The 22,151-nt window shown below is 46.4% G+C and overlaps 1 protein-coding gene across 3 annotated transcripts in view; it reads right to left on the reverse strand.

Annotated features, from left to right (window-relative positions):
- bcam (basal cell adhesion molecule (Lutheran blood group)) overlaps positions 1–21,214 on the reverse strand; it is a 59,875-nt gene extending 38,661 nt beyond the window's left edge. For all 3 annotated transcript variants that reach the window (XM_086079175.1, XM_086079174.1, XM_086079173.1), the window contains exon 1: positions 20,959–21,214. In XM_086079175.1, coding sequence (XP_085935301.1) covers positions 20,959–21,022 — 64 coding nt within the window. In that variant the 5' untranslated portion in view covers positions 21,023–21,214. The remainder of the gene's footprint in view (positions 1–20,958) is intronic.
- Between the last annotated feature and the right edge of the window lie 937 nt (positions 21,215–22,151).

The following is a 22,151-nucleotide window of genomic DNA, read 5'->3' on the forward strand; positions in this document are numbered from 1 at the left end:
GTTAAAAAGGAGATAAAAAGCAAAGGCGTCCTTCGCCGCGCCTTAACGTGGCACCGCCTTATCTCCCGTGTGTCTGCGTTGCTCAAGAGCGTATTTGACACAAACTAAAATCTATTTTTTGTGGCGACACTTCAAGACAGGCCTCGAGATAAGCCGGCAGGCGAGGAGATAGCCAGTCGCTGCCGGCATACGTTTAATATTAGCAGGCGCCACGTAACGTATACGGGAACTATATGTGGCCCTCGGGCGCGAGGACGACGAGACTGCGCGAGACAGGTATGCGCTACAAGTGTAATTATGGACTGGGGGGGGGGGGTCACAAAATTATGCTGTCACGGGCGGAAAGTCATAATTAACGGAAGGATTTATGAGAAAAAGAGATTCCCTTTAGTGTTGAGAGAAACGCGCAGAACGCAAACAATTGAGTATAAGAAGACAGAAAAGGCAAAAAAATTAACAGTACTTTGCTGCAGGAGCCCTTAGTCTCCTCGTGGATAACTTGACTCTCCATAACTTGGCCAATAAAGTCTCACAAATGCAAGAAGTCTTAAAAAATGAACATGCAAAATAAGCGGCAAAAACTATACTCCACAGTCTCCGCTTTGATGCCGCGGCATGACATGGCAAACAACAAATGTATAAACTGCTTGAAATGACAAAAATCAACATGTAAAAATAAATGGTGCAAACTAAAACTTGAATAAATGTTCTTCTGGATGAATCTCAAATTTTTTTGACTTAATGTAGACCGTCCATCTATTTTCTATCTTTAGGGTTGTGGGTGCCGTGGTGCCTATCCCAGCTGACTTTGGGCGCGGTACACTGGAGACTAATTGCCAACCAATTACAGGCCCTTAGTCTCCTTTTGGGAAAGCAAGTCTCCTTCATGTAGTCAACACACAAACTACAGTACACACTACAGTGTTTTACTCCACAGTCTCCCTTTGCTCCAGCAGCCCTTATTCTCATCTTGAATAAATGCTCTATTGGATGAATTGACAAAAAAAAAAAAATCTACATTCACAGTTTTAGAAAGTTTTCCTGAACTCATTTGGTTCACTTAACCTGTATCCAGCCATCTTTTTTGTTTTGTATCCTTTTCCACAGTCTCCACTTTTGTTCCAGCGACCCTTAGTGTCCTTTTGGATAATTGTTTCTACTTAGTACAACAACGGACACACATTCCCGCAATCGCACGACCGATACCTTGCAGAAGGTCTGCAATTCCACGTTTTCACATTTCCGTCGGCGTCCCAATACTTTTGCTCACATGAACAAATAGTTAGCTTGCGTGCGCGTGCGTTAACCTTCCACAAATGCCAGCTAATCTGCCGCATAATAGCACACCTGTCGTTTGCCATCATCTCCGTGGGGATACAGTGTCGGGGGTGGCGGTGGAGATTGGCTGGGGGCGTTCATTTACATTTTATTTAGGATTTAATCATCAACTAACAGCTGATCCATCTTTGCTTTAATTCACTCCATTTTCATTTCTATCTTTCTCTCCTTCTATCTGCCAACCATAATCACATATTTTCTTCTAACAAGAGATTTGCTTTTTGGGGGTGTTTGGGGGGCGGGTGGGGGCGAGGGGGGGCGTGCTATATGTTACCACGGTAACAGACATACAGGCTGTTTTATCACAGCAAGACAGGCCTTATTGGTAAAAAGAAAGCAAGGGCGGGTCGCGGCGAGGGTCTTCGGGGGTCGTACGCGGTTGGGGGGGGGGTATTGCGGGCGAATATGGAAACGCGGCGGGACGGCGAGGTCAGATGATTATTGATTGGCAGACATTATGTGGACGGAGCGCGGGGGAGTAAACAGACAGGACAAATACAACATCAAAGTGGGGCTGCTGACACGGAGCCCGCGGGGGGGCTCGAGACGCTGGGGGCCGGATTACAGAGCGGGCCGACGGGGGGTACACGACACACTGACCTCCATTATATGGATAGGTGATGATGAAAAAGGAAAACAACAGCACAAAACAAAAAGGAACAAAAATGGAGGGCACTTCGACAACCACATAAAAAGAAGGATGAGTATCAAATGCGGGATATTCGTCCCCGCGCCGGTTGAGCCTTTCGATTACTATTCATAGCTTGCATGATGAAGTCATTAGCTAGCAAATTGGACACAAGAGACGGAATCATAAGTGTTAGGATTTTCAATTTCCATGAGAGATGCCACACAAAATAGTCACACAAAAAAAGCTGAATGGATCAGCTGACGCCGTCCGTCACGCCAAATAACGAGCGAGATGGCTATCAGCTAAAGCGAGCCGGAGCCGCTTGATAGCATCGAAGAATGCGCGGAAGCCGAGAGAGACAAAACAGCGACGCGTCTCGGCCTGCGCGCGGACCCCGCCTCCGTCCCGAGACCGAAACCAACATAACCGGCCGCCGCATCGGAAAACAGAAGCGCTGCCGCCGCTTCTTCCGTTTGCATCGACATGTCGAACGACACGTTCGTGCCCGCGAGCTCGCGTTTTGTCATTTTGCCGTAAACGAAAAGGTCACGAGCTGTTGAATAAACAAACTGGATGCAGTGTGAACTGAGGGTGTGCCAAAAAAATCGATTCTCATAAGAATCGCGGGTCTCATTTAGTACGATTCAGAATCGATTTTAAATGCCCCCAAATCGATTTTATTTCAATTATTTTATACAGTAAAAAAAAAAAAAAAAAGCAATTGATCTGAATTGATGTCATTATTTCAAAATGTTATTATAATTGCATTTGCTTGTAAAATGTAATGTCGATGCTCTTTTGTAATGTCAAATAATTCTGGCCGCCATCACCTCCTCCTCCTCCTCCCTCTACTGGAGAGCAAATGAAATCTGGGAGGTGAAGGAGGAGAACTTTGGAACGGAGGCGAAGAAAGATGGGCGGGGTCAAAAAGCGGTTATTGGGAACGATATCATTTTTTTTTCTTTTTTTTCTTTTTTTTCTTAAGAGCTCAGTATTGTTCATTCGGAAATGTCATCATCATTGCTCTTTTTTTATATATATATATATATATATATATTTTTTTTTTTATCATTTATGACTGCAAAGCAAAATATATAAATTCATCAGTTGAAACACACATACAAAAAAAAAGGCGCAACGAAACGCATCCAATGTACTTTATGACGACGCGTGTGATGTTCGTTCACAAAGCGAGTGCGGGAGACAGAAGGGGGAAAAGGAGACGGACATGAAAGCCGTTGAGACTCTTTTGAACTCGTTTCAATGAGACGAGAACCTCAAAGGCTCCAAATCGCGGCGTCCTTCATTACCTCCCCCAAGGAGGTTACTCTGTTTTCATCAACATTTTTACTTGGTAGCAGGACTGAGCAAGTTCGAAAGCGGTGATTTTTTTGAGTGACTTTTTATGATTTTATAGTGCACTCAATATTAACAACAAAATTCATTTCTTAGGAAAAAAAAAAAAAAAAAATTCAAGCAGGTACACAAAATGAGCCAAAATAAATCCAAATTAGGATTATTCAAAAGGGAGAGATTTGTGCTAGTTAGCTTGTTTTACACAAAATCAGACACATATATCGAACCTTAAATGTTGCGAATGTCTTCAGTTGTTCAGTTTGTTCTTGCTTTTCGATGTTGACTTGCCCAGTGCATGAAATGCACCGTAGAAAAAAAGCTGCCTTGCCAAGAATCTGCGCTTAACCGAGTGCCATTCTTTCTTAATAACATAAATATCGCCGCCTTATTTGAGCCCATGTGACCCCAACGAGGTCTCCTCTTCTTTTCTATGAATACTTTGCTAGGCGAGTCACCCGTGTTTCCGTCCGTCTCTTATGAATGTCACCAAAGCGTAAGATGGGAAATGTCACCGGAGAATACGGCGCTTTTTGAAAATGTAGAGGTTAGAATTACACACATTCCACTTTTAGATTGGACGCCCCCGGGGGGGCACGTTTTGACATTTATGGTGTGGTTGAGGCGCAAAAGCTTGTCGGTGCAGGTGGAAGTGGCCTGCAAAGTCGAGTGAGCGGTGGTTGGTTTAGTCAGGTGGGGCAGAAAGAGGATCGGAAAGAGGAGTACAATGTCAAATAAAAAAAAAAAAGGAAGCGGTGAGAACTACTGTGAAGAGAGGAATGCTAAAGGGGGGGGCGGGGAGTTGACGGATAGGAGATGTGGAGGATGTCTGTCATCGATGCTACTGTGAACTTTTCCATGACTGTACTCATCTGTTATGCGCAAGCAATGGGATGGAGATGATTCAACTACTAAGAATGAGGACACCGAAAGGAAGCAGAAATGGGAGAAAATAGGCAGTTGCGACAAGGACATAGAAAGGCGAAACCAACCGGAAAACATGAGTGGACCTTGACCAGTTCCCTGAGGAACTCCAGAAGCACAATATAGGGACCAACTATTCGTACATCTACTGGAAGTGGAAATGGATGAAGAGTGAGTTGATGAAATGGAGATCGGTCTTTAAAAAAAAAAAAAAAAATCATTCTAACAAATTTCCCTGAGGAACGCCACACACAGTATAAAAATTAATGAACAAAAGTATCCAGAGACCCGCCAGAAGTGAACAAGGAAAAACATATGGAGTTATAAGGACATATAGGGTTCATTCTTTACAAGAAAATGAATGGACCTTCACCAGTTCCCTGAGTAACTCCATACATACACATACAATATAGAAAAAAGCTATTATGGGATAATTTTAGATTTTTGCTCCAAAAAACGATTGTCCAAAATATCTTGAAATGATGAACAACAGGCACGACGACTTGAAGAGGTCCGGCACAACTCCTGATCGATTACAAATCAATCGAGAGAGAGTAGACTGAGACAAAAGAGTTTTCGATGAGCAAACTCGCACCCAGATGCTCACCCGTCGCCACACTGACACACACGCACACACACACACGTACACGCGCACGCACGCACGCGCAAGCCCCACCAACTGTTTTCTCCATTCACAAGCGTCTGCCACATATGGGCCCACATATTCTCGCTTGGAAGGAAGACCAAAGCAAAACAAAAGCGCGTCGACGACGAGGAAAATGTTTATGTAATATTTATGACATTCACACCAGGTCGCATTCAAACTATTCTTTCTAAAAGTACATGACAAAATGACAATATTTAACTTCATTTCTTCCTTCCTTTGATGTAGACAGTGTATTTTCACTCCGCCCCCCGCCCCCTCCCCCACCCCCACATGATGGCCCCGCCCCCTCCCCCAACATGATGGCAGCGGGCAGCAGCTGAATAAAGAGCGATATCAGCTTCCCATTCCTGCTGCTTCGCCGCTTTTGCCAACTGACATGCGCGATTCGTCTTCCTTTCAGGGATTCTTACATTATTATTATTATAATTGTCTGGTTTTTTGTTGTTGACTTTGAATTTGTCACTCATCAGGTACGAGGAACTGCACTTGTTTGACTCAGTGGAAACTCTAAAGTTGACCCAGGTTTTGTGTTAAATGGACGGAATCCCGACCCCCCCCCAAAAAAAAAAAATCGACTCTGCAAACAAAAACGCTGCAGCATAATGTGACAGCGAGGCTTCTGTATTTATCTGATACCCCCCCCCCTCGGCGTATTTACGAGCGAACCTGGCTCAGTCTGATACGGGCCGCTTGTTTCTACAGCGTGCGGATCATTTGGATAGCGTCTCATGTTTGTACGGGAGGCTCGGGTCGCCCCCCCCCCCCCTCTGTGGGGGGCTACAGTTGGCGATCCGCTGACCGCGTGCGCTCCGATCACTTTAGCGCTCTTCAACCAAACCGACCGATTGCTTCGCTATGCAAACCATGAGAGCGCGGCAGGGGAGCCTTGCGCATCCTGCCAGCAGTGTTGAACCGTGAACCGAGGGGAGGAGGACCTTCATCACACAAAAAAATTTGGGTCGAGCTGTGACCTTGTGGAGCGTCATTTTTAGGGTTTCGAGACGATAGCTAAAACTGTTGGTAATTATTCATTCAAACTTTTTCACAATCTGACAAAATCACAAGAATCTAAATCTCGACAACAAGTCCTTGATTGAAGAACGAGTGGAATTCATCGAGAACTTGCATGGCAGACTTCCTGTGTTCTTTTTTGGTCATGAGTTCCGAGAAGGTTTTTGTGGATCTACTCACGAACGACATACCTACCAAAATTCACGTCGGTCTTTAAATTTGGTAGTAAACGGACAAAATGTCGAACACGGGTGAGACCCTTATGGAAGGATCCGCGAAATGACCCTAAAATGGCTACTTCAATCCAACATGGCAGCCTTCCTGCGTCTTTTTAGGCCTGGGTTCTTCCGACTTTTTTTTGTGGGTCTACTCATGACCCCCACAGGACGACCAAAGCTCTTGGAGGTGAGGTTCAAATTTGGTGTCAAATCTGAGAAAATGCCTCCAATATGTTCCTACTGAGGATCCCTGGAAATGGTTGAGATGAACCTAAAATGGCCACCGCAAATCAAAACAGACTTTTATGGGGGTTTTAGGTGTTGTCAGGTGGGGAATTCTTTTTTCGTCAATTTGGTTTGGCTCGAAAAAAATATGACATAATCCTTTGTAGGATGAATATTTTACCAACCCTGATATGAAGTCCTCCGGTGTGAATTCAATTTTTTTTTTTTGCCAAATCAACACAATCCGAGGCTCAGCAGTGCAACCGTTCCGCCAAGTGCCCTGAACCGTCCTCAGACACACAAACAAAACAGATGGGCCAAGGCGTGGGGGGGGGGGGGGGGGGGTCCGGTACTGCGTGGGGGGAGGGGCTTTTGCAGAAAAAGACGCAGGAGTCCGGGTTCCTCTGCCAAGAAGGCGCAAGGTCTTACTGCGACAGCCTGGATGATGCGCTTCCCCCAACTGACAGGACAGACGCCGCGCAATGCAAACAAGGCGGCGACAAAACGGACGCATTGAGGGAAAAGATGGCGGAGAGCGGAAAGAAAGAAACGGTGGAAGCAACGCCAGATCCATCGGGTGCGATCGCCAGCTGAAGCAACCCCCTTCGCTCCCGGCTGTTTTACTGGATTTTGACTGATTTTGCAAGGCCTACAGAATAGTGTGTTATTTTGCTATAAAAACATTAAACCTACCAAAAGAAAGATTAGAGTCTCTTCTTTCATCCGGAAAAAAAAGTAGGATTCTATCTGTTTCTGTTTTGCAGCAATCAGCATTAGAAAATAGCAAAGTTTCATCATTATTCACAAAACACTGGGGAAATGAGCTTGTTGCGAGATGGCCCTGGTTGATCTCTTATACTCTGCTGCCACCTGCTGGCCATTGCTGTAAGCCACTTCTTCAGGTCAGAAGTTGCATCAAAGCCTTCTGTATGCTCTCGGAACAAAAACACATAAAACGTATAAATACGTTTTTGGGACCATGGCAATATTTAAAACAGAACCTTTTTTTTTAATATGTTTTTGGGAGCAAATTAGTTAAACAAACTAAGGGGGGGGGCAGGTACACAGATTGGATTAGGGGGCAAGAAAAACCTGGTGGAAACCCTGAAGTACAGTAACAGGAAGAACACTGAATTGGACGCACACACCAACAGTTCATATAGTTGCTGCTGTTTTGGTTAGCGAAGGAAATCATTTGGCTCTGAACGCGTGCGTGGACGCACGCACACGCCTATTCATAACCTCGCTTAAATCCTCGTAACTTTTCACATGGACTAATTAGCTTCAAGTGATGGACGCCCGCACACATGGTCAAGCCATGCCACGGCGACCAATCCCTGACGCACACATGACGGCGTTAAGCGCCGCTGAAGGGAACACTCGCCGCGCATGACAGGCTCAGACTTTGGGTGAAAAGTTTTCCGACACGAGAGTGCAGATGCATTGTCGCCCATCGGCCTCCTTCCCATTCCTTTCTCCTGGTCTATCGTGCGTGCGTGTGCGTGTGCGTGTGTGCGTGTGCGTGCGCGCGCGAGCTTAGCCCACTATTAATACCTGAATTCCAACCGCCTGAAGGAATGTCTTAACAATGTGGCCTTGTTCAGGTGCTCCACTGAAAAATGCATGAAAGCACACTGCCTCGCATTTTTCAATGATATGCAACTGGCTCGAACTTGACTGCTTAGAAAAAGGAAAAGATCGTATGAATGTTCATTCGGCGCAGACTGCCGGGTTCGAAGCTTTGTTTTGAGGCGTTTGCTTCGCAAGCTGCAAGTTGCTGAGCGGCAGGCAGGAAGGAAACTAAACAAACCGCAGGTTCTTTGGTTCCAGTTGATGCTTACTGGTGGCAGGGTGTTGAAAAAAAACCAAGGTTGCCAAGTCACCCGTAGGTCAAAAATGTGTTTTAAAGTGATTGAAAATACACAATTATTATATGATACAATAAATAAGCTCCTCATCCCAAATAGTCAGCGCCATCCGCGCTCCAATCAGGTAACTGTAATAATCTTTACATACAGTTACAATAGTAATGTTGTAAGTCTGTTAAGTTCAGAGCCAAATGATTTCCTTCGCTAACCAAAACAGCAGCAACTGTTGGTGTGTGCGTCCAATTCAGTGTTCTTCCTGTTACTGTACTTCAGGGTTTCCACCAAGTGCTTTAGCAACAGCCAGGTTTTTCTTGCCCCTAATCCAGTCTGTGTACCTGCCCCCCCTAGTTTGTTTAACTAATTTGCTCCCAAAAACATATTAAAAAAAGGGTTCTATTTTAAATATTGCCATGGTCCCAAAAACGTATTTTTACGTTTTATGTGGTTTTTTGTTCTAGAGCATACAGAAGGCTTTGATGCAATTTCTGACCTGAAGAAGTGGCTTACAGCAATGGCCAGCAGGTGGCAGCAGAGTATAAGAGATCAACCAGAGCCATCTTGCAACAAGCTCATTTCCCCAGTGTTTTGTGAATAATGATGAAACTTTGCTATTTTCTAATGCTGATTGCTGCAAAACAGAAACAGATAGAATAATACTTTTTTTCCGGATGAAAGAAGAGACTCTAATCTTTCTTTTGGTAGGTTTAATGTTTTTATAGCAAAAGAACACAATATTCTGTAGGCCTTGCAAAATCAGTCAAAATCAAGTAAAACAGCCGGGAGCGAAGGGGGTTGCTTCAGTGAAAATGGCTGCGAGTTAAGAATCATTAGCTATTTGTGGGAAAAAAAACTATGATTTAAAAAAAATCCACATGTAATGTAAGGAATAAGCAATATATGCATTTAATATTTTATGTTAAAAAATAAATTTTACTGTTTAATTGCAGGGTGAATGTGGGTATTGAAAAAAAATGCATGATTATTATTCCACTAATAAATGCCTTCCCACCCCTGATAGAATCGATGCAGAGTCCCCTCTGCAGTAATTGGCCACAGCCACAAGATGCGGAATAATAATAATAATAATAATGATAATAATAATAATGGGCAATTTTTTTGGTTGTGGATTTAAAGGACATCCTGGGCTGAAAAGGAGTAACGCACTTAAATATGCCATCATCCTCCCTCCCCTTTTGTCAGGCCTTATTATTGGACACGTGTCCTCTCGGCCCCGACCATTAAGCGAGCTCGTACCCCACCCTGCGCACGGCTTTCAATGGACACACGCGCGCGCATAATGCAGAGCGCACACTCCTGTCCCGTTAATTGACATGGGGGGGATCCGGCACGTCTTTCATCATTGTCCACCGAGACAAATCTTCAAGTGTGTGATGTGAGAGGCGAATGGGATCAAAAGGGGGCCGGGGATGGTCGGGGTGCGCGCATGTGGGGGAGTGGGTGGGGTTATCATCCTCCGGGCGGGGGGGGGGGGGCGGTGGGGGGACCAAATATCCTTTTGTACTCTCCCTTCAAATTGCTGACATCATTCAGTTGAAATAATTTGCTAACGAAGTTTCCAAACACAAGAGAGACTCTCAAGGCAAGACGGCGGGGGTCGTAATTACTTTAGCCCCCCCCCCCCCCCCCTTAATAACAACAACGGGCTAAATTGGTTAAGCACTCTGTGTAAGTCTGACATGAGCCCGACAATAACGATGCGTCATTGTTGCTGCTCTGCGCAACGTACAGACGCGGAATTGGGAATCATTTAGCCTGATGGAGTCTTAACCCAATTGGATGCTATTGATTTGAGATGAAATATTCATATTAAAAAGCAGGGACGGCCTCCTTTGCCCTTTTTCCTGCCGGTGATGAATCAAAAACGGTGAAACTCGAGAGCTTCCTGTTTACCGCAACGTGCGCCTGCGAGCCGTAAAAACAATACAAGAGTCACGCGAGGACGCAAGACGGATGCAGTATCTGCAAAAAGCTCCTCCCGCTCCGACTATTCGATAACAAAATGTTCCGTTCCGTCTTCAATTCCGCTTATCCGGGGTCGGGTCGCGGGGGCAGCAGCTTTAGCAGGGAAGCCCAGACTTCCCTCTCCCTAGCCACTTCAGCCAGCTCCTCCGATGGGATCCCAAGGCGTTCCCAAGCCAGCCGTGAGACGTTTGTCTCTCCAGCGTGTCCTGGGTCGTCCCCGGGGCCTCCTGCCGGTAGGACATGCCCGGAACACCTCCCCAGGGAGGCGCCCAGGAGGCATCCGAACCAGATGCCCCAGCCACCTCAACTGGTGACCGTTCCGTTCCGTCTTCAATTCCGCTTATCCGGGGTCGGGTCGCGGGGGCAGCAGCTTTAGCAGGGAAGCCCAGACTTCCCTCTCCCCAGCCACTTCAGCCAGCTCCTCCGACGGGATCCCAAGGCGTTCCCAGGCCAGCCGTGAGACGTTTGTCTCTCCAGCGTGTCCTGGGTCGTCCCCGGGGCCTCCTGCCGGTAGGACATGCCCGGAACACCTCCCCAGGGAGGCGCCCAGGAGGCATCCCAACCAGATGCCCCAGCCACCTCAACTGGTTCCTCAACTGGTGACCGTTCCGTTCCGTCTTCAATTCCGCTTATCCAGGGTCGGGTCGCGGGGGCAGCAGCTTTAGCAGGGAAGCCCAGACTTCCCTCTCCCCAGCCACTTCAGCCAGCTCCTCCGATGGGATCCCAAGGCGTTCCCAGGCCAGCCGTGAGACGTAGTTCTCTCCAGCGTGTCCTGGGTCGTCCCCGGGGCCTCCTGCCGGTAGGACATGCCCGGAACACCTCCCCAGGGAGGCGCCCAGGAGGCATCCCAACCAGATGCCCCAGCCACCTCAACTGGTTCCTCAACTGGTGACCGTTCCGTTCCGTCTTCAATTCCGCTTATCCAGGGTCGGGTCGCGGGGGCAGCAGCTTTAGCAGGGAAGCCCAGACTTCCCTCTCCCCAGCCACTTCAGCCAGCTCCTCCGATGGGATCCCAAGGCGTTCCCAGGCCAGCCGTGAGACGTAGTTCTCTCCAGCGTGTCCTGGGTCGTCCCCGGGGCCTCCTGCCGGTAGGACATGCCCGGAACACCTCCCCAGGGAGGCGCCCAGGAGGCATCCGAACCAGATGCCCCAGCCACCTCAACTGGTTCCTCTCAACGTGGAGGAGTAGCGGCTCGACGCCGAGTCCCTCCCGAATGACCGAGCTTCTCACCCGATCTCTAAGGGAGAGCCCGGCTACCCTGCGGAGGAAACTCATTTCGGCCGTTTGTATCCGGTTTCATCAATCATCTCAGGTAAAGGACATGAGGAAACTTGCGCAGCATTAGCAGTCAGCGCATGCTAACGGTGCACCTTCCGCACAAAGTCAAGTTCACACAAGCAGAAAAAAGCAAGCAAAGAGAACTTCCGTCCCTTGGTAGCGTCCTCACGGGGACTCCCTGTAAGCAGAACCCTCAACAAAAAGACAAGCTGTGTCCTTGAGGCAGCTGCAATGCCATGAAATCCGACACCTGTTTTTTTTTGTGACGCGACTCCCGGCCTGGCGGCGCTCAGGTGACTTGCCACTTTTTTTCCCACACACGGAGACATGAAGTCACGGTTGCAACGAGAATTTCTGATTTCAAAACAAGCCCTCGCCGTCCTCGTTTGGAACACATTGAATGGGAATCTGCCCGAATTGGAAAATCCTTCGAATATTTACGATCCCAAACCAAAACTCGAATCCCTCAATTCTAGCCTGGGACCCTCGATTCCTACCCTAAACTTAATCCATGTGTGTCTCATCATCTTTAGAAAAAACGCTTTAAAATAGTTTCTTGCTAACGACAGACCTTCACCAAAAAAACAACCAGCAACCAAAACAGTCACCTTTTAACGTTCGTCATCAAGACTCTTGATTTTTTGCCCCCAACAGATTAAGGACATCTTTTTAGGAAAACAAAACCCTATGTAGCAATGTGGGAAAAGCTTGCTACGTAGCAGACCTCCACCAAGGCAAACACATCCTGGCATGCATTGCAACGACTACCTTTTCATGCAGTCCATAAAATCTCTATATTCTGGTTTTTAAAAGGCCATGAAAACATGTGTAAAACCTGAACAGGTTTTAAAAACCTGAAAAAGACGCCGGGTCAGCCCTTTTCTAACTTGAGCATTTGGTTACATAAACATGAGAGGTACACAACTGTGAACGGAACTTTTGGTCTGAGGCACGCGCCCTTTTCGCAAGGAATCTTGGATCTCGTGTACGGCAGCAACACGATCCGCTCGTGCATCTGAACGGTGATCCCAAATGTTTCGGAAACCAGAATTTTGGTCCCCTCGGGTCTCCTGGTGTTCGGTTTAGGTGAACGGTATGAGATTTTTTCTAATAGGTTTTCTGGTGAGCTAACAAATACACGCACGCACGCACGCACACACACACACAAAAAAAAAAAAATATATATATATATATATATATATATATATATATATATATATATATAAAAATAAAAAATAAAAAAAAATAATAAAAGAGCAATGATGATGACATTTCCGAATGAACAATACTGAGCTCTTAAAAATAAAAAATAAAATAAAAAAATAAAAAAATAAAAAAAATTTAAAAAAATAAAAAAATAAAAAGGAAACCAGAATTTTGACCTTCAATAAAAACATTGAGCGCATGTAAACATAATCACTAAAAATTGGACACCTTCATGATATCCATCCTTGCATCTGGCTGACATGCGTGGGAAATGTTTTTCCTCTCTTGGCCCCTTGTTCTGCCGCTCCACAACGTTTTATGGAAATCCGTTTTTTGAGCCAACACATGGCGATAAAAATACCACCGCCCGTCTTGGCCAGTGGTCGGAAGCTCACGTCAGACCCAAACCCAAACACTTTTTTGTTTCTCACCAACAACCTCCAGGGTCACGCCATCCTTCCAGCATCTTGTGCTCCTGCAGCGTAGAGGATTGAAGTCTCCGCCCCCTGTCTCGCGCCCCCCCCCCCCCCCACCCCGGCCCAGTTAAAGCAATAAGATCTCATTGTCAAACAGTGACCAGCCGCACAGGAGAGGTTAAACGCCGCTGCTTAACCATTAACTAGATTAAATTCGCAGAGTTCCGTTGGAATGTTCTCAAGCCGATGCGAGACAAAGATTGGACACGAGAAGAGGCTCGAGCAACGGTTGTGATTTCTGCGGACTTGGCCTTGAACTCGTCACGCCGGTTTAGTCCATTTGCACGCGCACGCATATGCCTCACGTACAGGACACATTCCGAGGCGCCGTGAACTTTCCGTCACCCTTGCGGTTATCAATATAGCGCCGAGATAAGCACGAGAAAGAAATTCCTCGTGGGGTCCCATTGGCACAATTGCTCGACCGCTCCTTTAAATATGTACTCGAAAAAGTAAGCCGGCCCCGCTTGGGCGTTTTTTCCGGCCAAATAAGGCGTCAGGGGGACAACGACTGGCGGTAGGATAAAGCTTGGATTGGCTAGGTTAGCCCGAGAAAACCAGAGCCCGAGACCAGAAACGTTAGCGAGCGAAGCGGCAAACAAGTTTTCTTATCTGATCACCCGACGCATTAGCCAAATATTTTTTCAACAGATATGGCGGCGCGGCGGGAGGAAATCGTTCATCACGCTCGAGTGATGAGTGAGTCCAAGTCTTTCCATTTTTCCTTCCGAAATGGCGACTGGGCTTAAAAAAACGTACTCGCAAGCTGACAGTCTGCTGCTGTCCGTGCATCAGGTTCAACCTTTGCGGGGGTCACGAGACGCCCGAGGCAGCCCCGGGACTGCTTCGGGGGCTTGTTGTCGAACCTTTGAGAAGGTGACACGGTTGACACATAAGCCTCGTTTCCACCAAACGCCAGTTGGGTTGACTTGGGAATGCATTTTTCAGCATATCACTTGTAATTGAACCCAAAAAATATCTGACCTACCACTCGATGCCTTACCTGAGACATGCAGTTTATTGACTGGCCAGCAGGGAAACGTCACTTTTTTGTCTTCCCATGGAATGTAAAAAAAACAGACGTAAATTGCCAACGTGGATTATGACGGCGAAAGGAATTGACGCTATTTTGTGTCACTTGCCCCTGCGATTGGCTGGCAACCAGTTCAGGGTGTACCCCCGCCTACTGCCCGGAACCCAGCTGGGATAGGCTCCAGCAACCCCCCGCGACCCTTGTGAGAAACAAGCGGTACAGAAAATGGATGGATGTGTCACTTGTTTTGCGGCCATGTGATATGACGCCAAGTTATGCGTGCGGCCATTGCCGTCCGGCACATCAGGATGTCCTCATCTGGATTGTATGGCGGCGAAACCTCAGCGGTTATTTCAGTACTTGGTATGTTCCTACCAAGCTAGTGTTCCCAGGGAAGAACGGCACAGCGGCACAAGGATGTCACGCAAAGCTGCACAACTGTGCCACCCAAAGCCAGATCACCACGAGGTGGTAATTGAACCCAGAGTGTGAGGGAAAAGGGGGATGGGGGGGGGGGGGGGGGGTTGGGTCTTTTTTGGATAGGGTGCATTAGACAACTGCTGCCGAGGCAACTGTTGATGTCTGAAAAAGCAACAGCTTGCGGGGCTCCCGCAGGACACCCTGCCAGCCAACAGTCAGATGGTGGCTTTGGGGTTCGAATGGGGGGGTTAGGATTTCCTCTGTGCTGCCAGGAAAATGATCTCCTCGTCCACGGTTTCAGGCTCTCTTTTTTTTTTTTTTTTGTGGCAATCATCATTTTTTTTAATTGGTATTCTTCTTCACTGTCTTTTCTGGACTGCCAACATCTCTTGTGTTTGTTTTTCCATCCCAAACCCGATTTAGAGACTCAAGAGTTGCGCGTCTTGGTTCTCCAAGTGACTCTTCCCGATGGTGCGTTTTTGGCAGCTGTGAGAGCTAAAAAACATTTTTTTTTGTTTTTCAAAGTCACAACAAATACATTTTTGAAATAAAGCCTGTTATTCGTATCTTGCTGCAGCGTCCTCCTCCTAAAAGGATTGGCTGCACTTAACCTTCCCTTCCTTTCCCTTCCCTGCGCGAGCGAGCGAGCTTTGTGAATTTTCAATATTGCTCCATCCTGTGAATTGCAACCCCCCCCCACCCCTCCATCGCCACGACGACCGGCATCGAATGCAGAGCCGCAAGGACGCTGCATGCAGACCCGCGGAGGCTCCTTTCATTTCAAGGCTGCATTTGAAATTGCCCGTCGCCGTCGTCTTCCTCCCCCCCCCGAGACGGGAATAACACGACTCCATGGCGGCGACACAATAGCCATCTTTAATCATCTCTCGTGCCATGACTTCATCTCTCCTCCCCCTTTTTCTTCCTTGTTGCGGCTCCCGCTGACGACAAGGAAGCTCATCTATAACGCAACGGCCTTTAACCAAATCAAAAGATTTTTTTTTTTTTTTTTTTTTTTTTTTTAAGATTTAACACACTTCTCCTTAGTCCGACCCTCCATGATTAGACGATATGGTATTATGAAGTTGCTAATAAGGAACTCTCTTCTGAATTGCTGCCAATTCTGAATTGGAAGCACAGACAGTGGAGGAGATGAGACGACATAAGTGCTTTGGATAGTTGGTAACGATGCCAAGTGAGGAGATTTTAAAAAAATGGTCAGTCGGGGGCCATAAATCTTCAGCGGTAATGTTTACAGGGAGGAGCCTAAAAAAGCAAACACAAGCCCTCCCTCCCTCCCTGCAGTAAAGCAGTGGGCAATCTTCCTGATTCTAAGCGGCGTCATTATCTGGAAATCGTACACAAAAAGCGCAGAAGCCGGGAAAGCGTGCTAAAGCTAGCTAGCAAACACGCGCGCGGATACCACTGGATGCCAGGGGGGGGTGGGGGGGGGGGGGTTCAAACAGAAGCTTGAGACAGATGAGGAAGACGGCAGTATTGGAAATTGGAGAGAATTAGGGATGTACAGTACTGGAAATGAAAATAATCTCATTGGGGGCACATTTCCTAAAAAGTATTTGTGGTGTGTTTACTTCAGTTTAGGTTTTAACAACTGCGTAAAGGATGGACAAGAAAAATAATGGCTAACCAAGATGTTTGAAGGGTTGCCTTTCTAAAAACAATGAGACCAACCTGTTGGTTGCACTTCAGGGCAGGGGTGGCGTGCGTGTGGGGACCAAACATCAGAGGTGTCAAAACCAGGTCTAGAAAGTAAAAACCCTGCCACAGTTTGGCTTTAGCCGGCAAGTAAACAAGCCCATTTACCTGCCGGACCTTTTGGACCGGGATTTGACACCTCTGCCATATAATTATATTCAATCGCTGACTCGTGCAAATCCACTCAAGCTTTAGAGAGAATGCAACAAGCTCTGAAGTCTCCCACGATGCGATTGAGGGGTCCAGATGCCCCGGCAGGGTCCGAGCGCCAGATCGTCAAGGTCTGAATCTGGTGGTTCTATTTGAGTTTCACGTGTCGTTGACCACAAATGTAAACAGCACGAGTGGGTTCGTGAAAAGATGGGTGACTCAAATCCCATTTTTCGAGTTCAAGGCACTCCTCGCCAGAAACCCGAACCCGAACCCAAACGACTAACGGCTTCCAAGTGTCCCCTGGATGTCCGGCGGCGCGGAACCCAGTTAGAAAACAATAAATGCACCCTGGGCGTGAGCTAACTTCGCACCTCGGCGAAATCTCTGCCAATGCATTGTTAGCCTGCCTGTTTGCAAATGGATTACTGACGGTGAGAGGGGGGGGGGGGGGGGGGGGGGGGGCTTAAGCGGAAGAAAGGAAGTCCTTTTTCCACGGAATGCAGAGAGAGACGACAAGCAAACGCAAAGTTTACAGAGCGCGCTACGACACGTCCTGGGGAATGTCGCTAATTCCATCCCGGGACTCTGTTACTGTCGGGAAATTATACACCCATTCACCCCACCCACCCGTCAGCCCGCTGACGGGTACGAATCACCTCAATAATTACAGCTCCGACGTTCCAAAACCTGCAGATGCCTCAATGACAAGGGTGCAAACATGGACTTGTTCTTCGCAAAGTGTCTGTCGGATTCCGAGTCAACGCCAAAGCCAAGATATTTAAAAAGTGGGGACTCCCGCTGGCTTTTATCGCCTTAAGGCTAAATGACCCTTTTTCTGGCCTAATACCTTAATAATTGCAAATGGCTGCAGGGGGTTGTTGTTGCTGTCAGGCTAAGGCGGGAGGGATTGTAGAAATTAAAAGCGAGGAAATGACTTGCAAGAATGAAAGCGGCCACGAGACAAAGAAGTGGCACATTGAACTCCTTTGGTGCTTGTCACTACGATTCTTTCCACTCGTTGCGACTACTTTGGAGTTGTTTTATCTTTTATTTTTGGGATAACCCGTTTGCATGCATGAGCAGACAGAGTTGCCGCCATACAACATATTCCGATTTACACCGCGGCGCACAGACGTTATTTCCGCTTTTAACTTTCTACGGCCAATGGTAGTTATTACAAAAACGGCCACCGGGTGGCAGCAGAGTATAAGAGATCAACCAGGGCCATGTTGCAACAAGCTCTTTTTGACAGTTTTCAACAGGTTTGTGAATATTGATGAAACTTAGCTATATTCGAATGCTAATTGCTGCAAAACGGAAATAGATACAAATATACTTTTTTTTCCTTTTATTTTAATTTTTTATTTTTTTTATTTTTTTTTTCCTTTTATTTCCTTTTTCTGGAGAGCTCTCTTTTTTTTTTTGCTGATGAAAGAAGAGACTCTAATCTTTCTATTGGTAGGTTCCAGAAAATTCTGTGAATCTTGCAAAATCAGTCAAAATCCATTAAAACAGGCAGGAGCGAAGGGGGTTGCTTCCGTGAAAATGGCTGGGAGGGAATGAGTTAGGATTATTGACTGCATGTAAACATAGTCACTTTGGTCTTAACTCACAGAAGACTTCCAAGACGGCAAGGCCGTTCGTTCCACTATCCGTGCCCCAGACGGGCTGAGAACCTTTCACCAACATGAGTGTCGCGGGGTCACAGGGCAAAAAGCATGGGAACCTGCAACAATACACACCAGATAGCAAGCATGCCGGGCGGCCGTGTTATGTGTCCCATGATGCCGTTTAGTGCATTGACGGAAGTTGCGTGAGCTGCAACTGGGAATGCGGGTCCCACCGAGACTCGACCAGCGTTGCTAATTTTAGCGCACAAGCATGCGAGATGCAGATGGGGGGGAAAAAAACGAGGGATTTAGTAAACAATCTTTTATGGACAAGGTGAAAAGATGACTCTCTTTCCCACAAGTGAGGGAGGGAAGAGGAAAGAAGGGGTGGCGCGCTCAGCCTTGAAAATCATTCCAGCAACTTGCGTGACTTGAACGCATCCTTCAATTAGACGACACCAAGCGTCAATTTGGAGGCACCTGTTAAAAGGCCCCACGGAAGGAGAAGCAGACGGGAAAGTACACACCAAAAAAAGGAGGTGCCGCCAAAAGCGGGTAGTCATGAAATGAATCACCATTCATTAAACATAACAAGTGGAGAATCCAGATTAAGAGACCAGCAGGGACTGCAGTTCCAATTGTGTCCAGCAGGACTTACTTAAGGGTCACCATAATAATTCATACTTGGCGAAGACGAGTCCGAGCACAAAATGTGTTAGGAGTCACCGTAGGAGAAGATAAAATGCTCAAGGTGTGCACCTCGGCGACCTCATAGTCGGATGCAGACTCTTAAGTGGGTAGGGGGGGGGGGGTATGGGTTGGGGGGCAGCTCACTACAATTGTATGATAACTTTTTTTCCTCCCTTTTTTGGAACGTCACCCTAAAATTTGCCACAAAAGTGCAACACCAACGACAGAAACTTTAAAACGAGGCACCACCATGTGGGCAGGGGCTCTTTAATAGATAGGGAAGGGGGGGGGGGGGGCGTCTACTGCAAATGTGTTATTGAATTTGTTCTCCCTTCTGTTGAAATGATATGCTCCTCAAAATTTGGCGCTCCAGGGAGTAACCCCCCCACCCCCACCTCCACAAACGCAAGCAAGAAACTTCATGGCCGGGAACCACGTGACAGACTGGGACTCTTAAGCAGGTAGGGGAGGGGGTGAGCGAGGCTTACTACATGTCTTTTTTCTTCTTTTAAGATTATGCGCTCTGTAAAATTTGGTGCCTTGCGGGGAAACGCCCTCCTCGTCCCCTCCCCCCCCCCCCCCCCCCCCCCCCCCCATGGTACATACCACTATGACATGGCCGACAGAAAAAAGCAGAGGAGGGACGAACTCCCAAAGCCAATTTGTAATGGCAGTGGTGCCTTGAGATATGAGTTTAATTTGTCCTGCGACCACACTTGTACATCAAAACACTCGTATCTCAAATCATCTTTTCCCATTGGAATGAATGCGGAAAAAATGTTGGAATGTGTATTTTAATGAAGCAAAAATAACACTATAATGTTGTACTTGACAATTAAAAGATAAGTAACAACTTTTTTTGCTGCTTCAGTTCAATGGACACAATTCTGATCCTTCTGGTGTGCACACACTGGCCACCTGGGGGCAGTATAATACGGATATACAGCAGAAATATTAGTCGTTCCTTATGTAGGATGACGATGATATGCCTTGCGGGTATTGTATCATTTGTCTACATCTGTTGCCAAATAATTTTAACAGCACGACATGGACGCTACGCATTAGAATGTGTGACAATGTTTCTCATTAAGCGCTAGCATTAGCCATCATTTCAGAGCCAAAGGTTATTATAGCAATGTGGTTGCTTTTAATGCAGAATGTGTCACTCTCTTTTAGACGAAGGCTACTACGACTACTGAATGTTTTTTTTTACCCTGTAAAATGTTGTAGTTAGCCAAAATGTGGTGCCCCGGGGGGTCTACTCGAACCCCTTGACCCCACCCTATCGTTGCTTTGCCGGATGTCAGATGGGTGTGGTCATGACGGACAGGTGAGCCCATACCAAAACTGGGCAATAGTTGATTTTTTTTTACTTTTTTTTTTTTTCAAGATGACTACATCCTTTTGAATAGAACCTCCCCAGTTGTGGCACCCGGAGCAACCACAAGACCCCCCCACCCCCCCAAAAAAAGAATTATAGTGGGCCCGCCTACCAGCTCCAAGCCAATATTATGCCAAAAAATTATGAAGAAAAAACAAAATCTCTCCATACAATTTTTTTTTTTAGGTTTAAAAGAAGGCAACTGAACACGCTTGGAATAAGAATTTGGGGAGATTGACTTTTCATGGGGGGGGGGGGGGGGGGGGGTTCTGTTTGTTTTGGTGCATTGTGGATTTAATCCAAACATGAGCAAATGAATGAGATGGAGTACATTGTAAGTAAATTGCCACACTCTTGCATACTGTTTTTTTTTGTCCTCTCCTCTGGTATCGTTGCACTTGGTGCGGACCCGCAGCAATGTGGTCCCGATGGGGGAAATGAAGGCAAAAGCGGGTCTCTGGGTGCTATGCGCCAACAAGTGCAATCAACTGTAGACAAGGGGGACTTCCCCCCCGCACGACTTGAAAGCAAACACCGCCAAGTTAAAGTGGGTCGGACCCGACCACCGGAACCACACACGCAAAGTTTGCACTTGTTGGACAGATGTCGGAACTAATCCATCACGGCTTCCTTCACCGAACCAACGCAAAAAAAGTGTGAGTTAAACTTGCAACCGGAAAGTTGGTTTCAAACTAAAACAACACAACTGGAAGGAATGAAAATAGTAAATACGCAAAAAGAAGAAAAAGGTTAAAAAAGGAATGAAGAGGACTTACGTTGCAATGCGCAAAGCAGCAAGGTGCACACAAGCCACGCGTGTCCGAACTTTATCCCGTCCATGATGGCAGCCTTTTCTCTTTTTTTTGAACAACTTTGCGCCTTTCGGTCGTGTTGTTTCAAGTAAGCGAGCAGCTTGTGTAAGGCTTGAGTCTTCTTTTTTGGACTAAAGCGCTCTCGCTCTTTCTCTCGCTCTCTCTCTCTCGCTCTCTCTCTTTCTCTCTCTCCCCTCTCGCGCACGCGCTCACGCACGCAGTAATCTGACGCGGGTGGTACTCCTCTTGATATATTTGTACAAAAGGTGCCCCCCCCCACACCTCAACCACCCTCCCTCCCTCTTTCTCTCTCTCTCTCTCTCCTCTATCTCTCTTTAAACTCACCCCCCACCTCACAAAAAAAAAAAAAAAGATCTGCTTGACTGAGCTTTCCAGAAACGGAAGTTAAAAAAAAAAGAGCGATTTTTATCAAGAATCACGTGATGGGGTAGAGTAAGCACACGCCTGTTTAAAAAAAAAAATATTTTTTTTTTCCTTTTTCAGGAAATAGAACCCATACAGCATGTTCAGTAAAAATAATAAAAGATTGACTCCACAAGTGTGGTTTTTTTTTGGTTGCTTTTTATTTGGCTTTTTGAAGATCCGCAGGAAGAGTACGATGATAACCACAGAGCTAGAATCGGAGTAAATTGTGAAAGGGCAAGATAGCATTGCTCGTAAGAAGTTGTATTAATTGAAGAAAAAAAATGCCTAACAACTTAAATTTACAAATTAAGCAATTATCTTTTTCTTGAAGAAAAAAAATAAATGTTCCCCCAAGAACGCGCCCCCCCCCCCCCCACACACACACACACACTTTGCTATTCTCAAACAAAACTTTTCTAAACGAAAAAGAAAGAAAAAACTAAATTAAACTAAACAAAAAAAAATTTTTTTACATTCCTGTAAAATTATGATTGTCAAAATAAACATTCGGGAAATAAAACCAATACTTTTTCATTTAAAACTCATCACTTTATTATCGAAAAATGCAAACTTTATTCTTATATAATACAAAAAAGATTTACTGTGAAAAAATACTTCTTTGGGGTTCAAAATTACTGTACTTGAGAAAAAAAAAACCATTAAGTTTTCACAGAAGAACGAGCACCCCGAGTTGTTTTTTCTTTTCAGTATGGCCTCAACAGAGCTCTGTA

This window comes from Leptonotus elevatus, chromosome 6 (genome assembly GCF_054856555.1).
Source record: "Leptonotus elevatus isolate MCC_2025b chromosome 6, RoL_Lele_1.0, whole genome shotgun sequence".
Classification (NCBI taxonomy): Eukaryota; Metazoa; Chordata; class Actinopteri; order Syngnathiformes; family Syngnathidae; genus Leptonotus; species Leptonotus elevatus.